At 40.3% G+C, this 6,000-nt stretch overlaps 1 protein-coding gene across 2 annotated transcripts in view; it reads right to left on the reverse strand.

Moving 5' to 3' along the window:
• LOC139420916 (phosphatidylinositol transfer protein, beta, like) overlaps positions 1 to 5,550 on the reverse strand; it is a 36,883-nt gene extending 31,333 nt beyond the window's left edge. Inside the window, exons 1-3 of one of the 2 annotated variants that reach the window (XM_071171334.1) lie at positions 5,486 to 5,544; positions 4,787 to 4,817; positions 26 to 171 (exon numbers count right to left, since the gene is read on the reverse strand). In XM_071171334.1, the coding sequence (XP_071027435.1) occupies positions 26 to 171; positions 4,787 to 4,817; positions 5,486 to 5,505 (197 nt within the window). In that variant the 5' untranslated portion in view covers positions 5,506 to 5,544. Of the gene's footprint in view, positions 1 to 25; positions 172 to 4,786; positions 4,818 to 5,485 lie in introns of both variants that reach the window. The other variant, XM_071171333.1, reaches the window with a different exon arrangement.
• Positions 5,551 to 6,000: the final 450 nt, after the last annotated feature.

The following is a 6,000-nucleotide window of genomic DNA, read 5'->3' on the forward strand; positions in this document are numbered from 1 at the left end:
GATGTATTTTTCCAGAAGTACTCACCTGTGTATGTGGTAGATCTTGTGCGTGTATTGGCCTTTCTCTCCATCCTTTTCATATGGTTCATTTCGAAGCACTTCAATACCTTCTCCTCCTCCAGTGTTATTCTTGCTAGCCTCAGCAACAGAGAACAGCTGGCCGACCTGGTACTGTAAATGAGTGAAGACGTTACATAAGTATGCATGTGTAGCTAATGTAGCCAGGCCTCCCACCAGCTTAATCAGTTCACAGCATGGGAAATAAAGACACGGAAGTTGGTATTCGATGTGGTAGATGCTGAAATACACTGAACAAAAATGCAACAATTTCAAAGATTTTACTGAGTTAGAGTTCATATAAGGAGATCAGTTAACTGAAATACATTCATTAAGCCATAATCTATGGATTTCACATGACTGGGAATACAGATATGCATCAGTTGGTCACAGATACCTTAACAAAAAGGTAGGGGTGTGGATCTGAAAACGAGTCAGTATCTGGTATGACCAGCATTTGCTTCATGCAGCGCAACATCACCTTACTTACCCTATTTTTTATTGAAGTGTCATGTACACGTTTAAAGTGGCGTTTAAATACAAAACAAAACTGACAATACAACTTTCATAACAGTTACATACCAATAAAACAAAAAAGAATGTAAAAAAGACTAGCCTGCTGGCCTTACTGAGTTGATAGGAACATTAGTCCGAGCTATTTAGGAGGGATATCACACCTGGCACAAATTATTGTCTAGTTCTGTTTTTTCTGCTGAGGAGTGCCCTATACCTGCGCCCAGAGTGGAGTAGTTCAAAGTCCGGGTACAGGGGGTGGCTTGGGTCTAAAATGATTTTGTGAGCCTTGCAGAGAGCCCTGACCTTAAAGATCTCATCCAGGCCTGTCTGTGTGACTCAAAGTACCTTGCTTGCTGTGGTGATAATCCTTCTCAGCATATTTCTCTGGCTGGCAGTGGCATTGCCAAACCAACAAACAACACAAAAATTTCAAATTCTCTCAATGAAAGATTTGTAAAAATAGAAATTTGTAAAGATTTGTAAAATATTCTTCGCTTAGGGCTCTATTTTTGGCTGCCATATGCACATTAGTTTGCAATTTCATTATGTAAAAACTGGCATTCTGGCATTTTTCAGCCCTAATGTAAATGCCCCACTGGCATTTACCTGTCTAACAACAGCTCACTTGCACTGTCGTGTGAGGGGGCAATATTTGAGATGTGTCCTTAAAAACATGAGCAAAAGTGACAATTTCATGCAGCACTAATGGGAAGTTAAGACTCACAAAAAGAAGGTCTTAGCAGTAATGCAGTTGATGACGGCATGGATTTTGAGAGCAGAAGTCTATCCAGCCGTGACGCACAGCGAGTGCCCATTGGAGATCAAATTCAAATCAAATGTATTGTTCTCATAAACATATTTAGCAATGTTATTGTGGGTGCAGCGAAATGCTTGTGTCCCTAGCTCCAACAGTGCAGTAGTATCTAACAATTCACAACACACAAATCTAAATGTAAAATAATGGAATTAAGAAATATATTAATATTAGGACGCGCAATGTCTCGAGTGGCATTGACTAAATACAGTATGAGTAAAGCCATATGTAAACATTATTAAAAGTGACTAGTGTTCCATTATTAAAGTGAATTTTATGCAGGTGAATCTCATATTTAGAAACTATTGGATCCCACCCCATTTCATTTAATTAAGAACCAAGTATAGCCTCCCCTCCCCTTAATCAAGGCTGGTTTAGCAGCATCATATAGGTGTCGTTTTATCCTGGCCATTAGCCAACTAGCCTATGAATAAATGAGTTTTACTGAGCGTGCTTTGAAACATTTGGAGGTGTTTGTCCTCATGCTTTTTCATTATTCAAAATTGACATACTTGCATACTTCATTTAGCTTGTTTGAGTAGGCTTTCCATCCCCATTTTCAAAGAGGGCCCCTCGTCCGATTACCAAAGACACGCACACCCCTCCAAACTATTCAAACCTCATAGGCAATGATACAATTGACAGGAGCTAGTTTGTACGTGCGAATGTAATGCATAAAGACATTTAGGCCAACATGTGCACACATCCCATGGAAGGAGATAAGCGATTTATGATATCATGCTTCTGACCCGATCCTAATTAGAATACGAATATTCACCATCCATGGGTTTATTGTGATGAAGTAGTCTGCTACATGGCTCGATGCAATGCAATTTCATCTGCTATTTCTGGAGTGCAAATACTAAATCGGTAAGATGGGTCCATGTTTATAAACATTACATTTGCAAGTAGTACAACAGTGAGTGGACAAGTCCCCTTTATATTGGATCTTTATCCTGCTACTGTGAAAAGGGGAGAAATGACAGCGCCTGTAAATGTATTTAGACATATCCTATTTAGAACATGTCATTTAGTTTCCATTCGAATTATATAGTCTTTTTAGGCTTTATCAATAGCCTATTGAATTTAAATCATGCTTATTGACTACATTTGGCATGTCCATGTCCAGACTGCAATTAACAGTAGGCCTAGACCCAAAATCAGTGAAAATGCCATAGCCTATTTAACAATGTATGTCCATATTGAGGCAATGCAATTAGAACTACAGCTGAAGTCAGAAGTTTACATACACCTTAGACAAATATATTTCAACTCTGTTTTTCACAATTCCCGACATTTAATCCCAGTAAAAATTCCCTGTCTTAGGATCACCACTTTATTTTAAGAATGTGAAAAGAATGATTTATTTCAGCTTTTTCTTCTTTCATCACATTCCCAGTGGGTTAGGTCAGAAATGTACATACACTCACTTAGTATTTGGTAGCATTGCCTTTAAATTGTTTAACTTGGGTCAAACGTTTCATGTAGCCTTCCACTTGCTTCCCACAATAAGTTGGGTGAATTTTGTCCCATTCCTCCTGACAGAGCTGGTGTAACTGAGTCAGGTTTGTAGGCCTCCTTGCTCGCACACGCTTTTTCAGTTCTGCCACTCCAATACCTTGACTTTGTTGTCCTTAAAGCCATTTTGGAAGTATGCTTGGGGTCATTGTCCATTTGGAAGACCCATTTGCGACCAAGCTTTAACTTCCTGACTGATGTCTTGAGATGTTATTTCAATATATCCACATAATTTTCCTGCCCCATGGTGCCATCTATTTTGTGAAGTGCACCAGTCCCTCCTGCAGCAAAGCACCCACACAACATGACGCTGCCACCCCCATGCTTCAGGTTGGGATGATGTCCTTCGACTTGCAAGCATCCCCCTTTTTCCTCCAACATAACGATGGTCGTCATGGCCATACAGTTCTATTTTTGTTTCATCAGACCAGAGGACATTTCTACAAAAAGTACAATCTTTGTCACCATGTGCAGTTGCAAACTGTAGTCTGGCTTTTTTATGGCGGTTTTGGAGCAGTGGCTTCTCTTCCTTGCTGAGCGGCCTTTCAGTTTATGTAGGACTCGTTTTACTGTGGATATTTTGTACCTGTTTCCTCCAGCATCTTCACAAGGTCCTTTGCTGCTAATTGATTTGCACTTTTCACACCAAAGTATGTTCATCTCTAGGAAACAGAACGCGTCTCCTTCCTGAGCGGTATGACGGCTGCGTGGGCCCATGGTGTTTATACTTGTTAATCTGTACAAACAACAGTACGCGTGGTACCTTCAGGTGTTTGGAGATTGCTCCCAAGGATGAACCAGACTTGTGGAAGTCTACAATTTTTTTTTCAAAAGTTATAAAACTTCTCAACTTGTAAACTAACTTTTGAGAAAATGGCCTTTGAATGTTTTGTATTTTGTGAAGAGCTCTTTGTCTACACTCATTCAGCATCGTTCACACGCTCTTAAGCTTTAGCCCCAACCATCTCATTTCGCTCGTGGAGCGCACACTTCACGCTCTGGCCGATGATTGGATAACATGAAAATAGCCTAACCAGCTCTGCTGGCAACAATTTCATTACGCTTTTTTGCAGACGTTTACTGATACCGGTCATATTTAATCTTATCTCAGCCAATCATGGCTATTGGGAAGGTTCCCGCCTTTTTCTGTTGCTTAACCAACAAGGCTGAATAGCATGACAATGGCCTTCAGGATCTCATCACAGTGTCTGTGCATTCAAATTGCCATTGTGTTCATTGTCCGTAGCTTATGCCTGCCCATACCATAATCCCACCGCCACCATGGGGCACTCTGTTCACAACGTTGACATTAGTAAATCACTTGCCCACACCAGGTCATCTGCCCAGTACAGTTGAAACCGGGATTCATCCATGAAGAGCACACTTCTCCAGTATGCCAGTGGCCATCAAAAATGAGCATTTGCCCACTGAAGTCGATTATGACGAGCATGCAGATGAGATTCCCTGAGACGTTTATGGTAGAGAAATTAACATTAAATTCTCTGGCAACAGCTCTGTTGGACATTCGTGCAGTCAGCATGCCAAATGCTCACTCCCTCAAAACATCTGTGGCCTTGTGTTGTGTGACAAAACTGCATATTTCAGAGGCTTTTTATTGTCCCCAGCACAAGGTGCACCTGTATAATTATCATGCTGTTTAATCAGATTCTTGATATGCCACATCTGTCAGGTGGATGAATTATCTTGGCAAAGTTTAAATGCTCACTAACAGGGATCTAAACAAATGTGTGCACAAAATTTGCGATTACTTTTTGTACCTATGTTAACATTTTGGGTTCTTCTTTCACGTCACATGTTGCGTTTATATTTTTGTTCAGTGTAAGTGTTTGGCTAAACGAAATATTGAAACCATGCTCTTACCTCTTCAACTGAACAGGGCAACAGCACTTGGCTATCAAGAGATGGAGGATAAAGAAAACGGACATACAAGTCAATACAATTGGATAAGTAGTTATTGTGTGAACATTAACAGAGTTTACTCAAATCCACAATATGTTGAGTGAAGTCGGCTATGCGGACTGGTATGGTATCATCAGCTCGTGCTATAGTAGATTACATTCCACACGTTAGCATCGCCGCTAGCTTGCTACAAACCAAGGACAGGTTCGAAATTGGCTATCCGTAGAGCCGCTATCGCGTTAGCTATCTAGAGTCAGTGGCTAGATAACGTTAGCTATATTTCTACACTAAGTAACGTCAGCTAGCTATCACCGATCATTCAACATTTCTGAAAACCTGTCATCGGCTCAAGGAGTGCCATATTGTAGTGATATCTAGCTATGTATGTCCCACAATTGCGAGTTACATTAGCTAGTCTAATAGACAGCCAGTATTATCGAACAAACATTGACATAGCTTTACTAACTAGCTGAAGCTGGGTGGCTACCGTAGTAGCTAGCCAACCGCTTACGTTACCTCGAACCAAATCACTGCTTCAAATTCCTCCTTGCATTAGCTATGTTATGCATTAAATAACATATTTGTATATATTGTGGTAACGATTAAGAGTCATGATGGACGCTATGATATAAATATAATTCGCGTGCATAATGTACTCACTATTCCTTTATGAGTACCATCCCGAACGTGGACTGAACTGCTTCTTCTTTAAATTTGTATTGGCGGATCACAACTAAGACGCATATACCGCCCCCTACTATACTGGATGGCTTGTGTACATCGCCGCGGGCCGCACAGAGTGTCTCGCTTGTGGGCGTGTTGGCAGCATATAGCAGCTTTTCGATTGTGCGTAAAGAATTCAGCATAGCAAGTTTGTATGAAGGTCTAGTTATTAAATGGGTAAATAGTGTTATCCGTTTTCCATGTCATGAATTTATTCACAGATAAATAGTAATATGCTCGAAACCGCGCTGGTGACAAACAAACTTTGCTGCCCTGTTTCTAATCGTCCTAAATACTTTTCAAAAATGTTAAAACAAACGATGTATTATTAGCTAACTAGCTACAGTACATGCTAACTCAAATGAACTAGCTAGTTGTGAAGTTGGCTAGCTATCTAGCCAACTTCACATACTGTATAGATAGCTAGCTAAGTGAATGAAATATTGTTATAT

This window comes from Oncorhynchus clarkii, chromosome 12 (genome assembly GCF_045791955.1).
Source record: "Oncorhynchus clarkii lewisi isolate Uvic-CL-2024 chromosome 12, UVic_Ocla_1.0, whole genome shotgun sequence".
Lineage (NCBI taxonomy): Eukaryota > Metazoa > Chordata > Actinopteri > Salmoniformes > Salmonidae > Oncorhynchus > Oncorhynchus clarkii.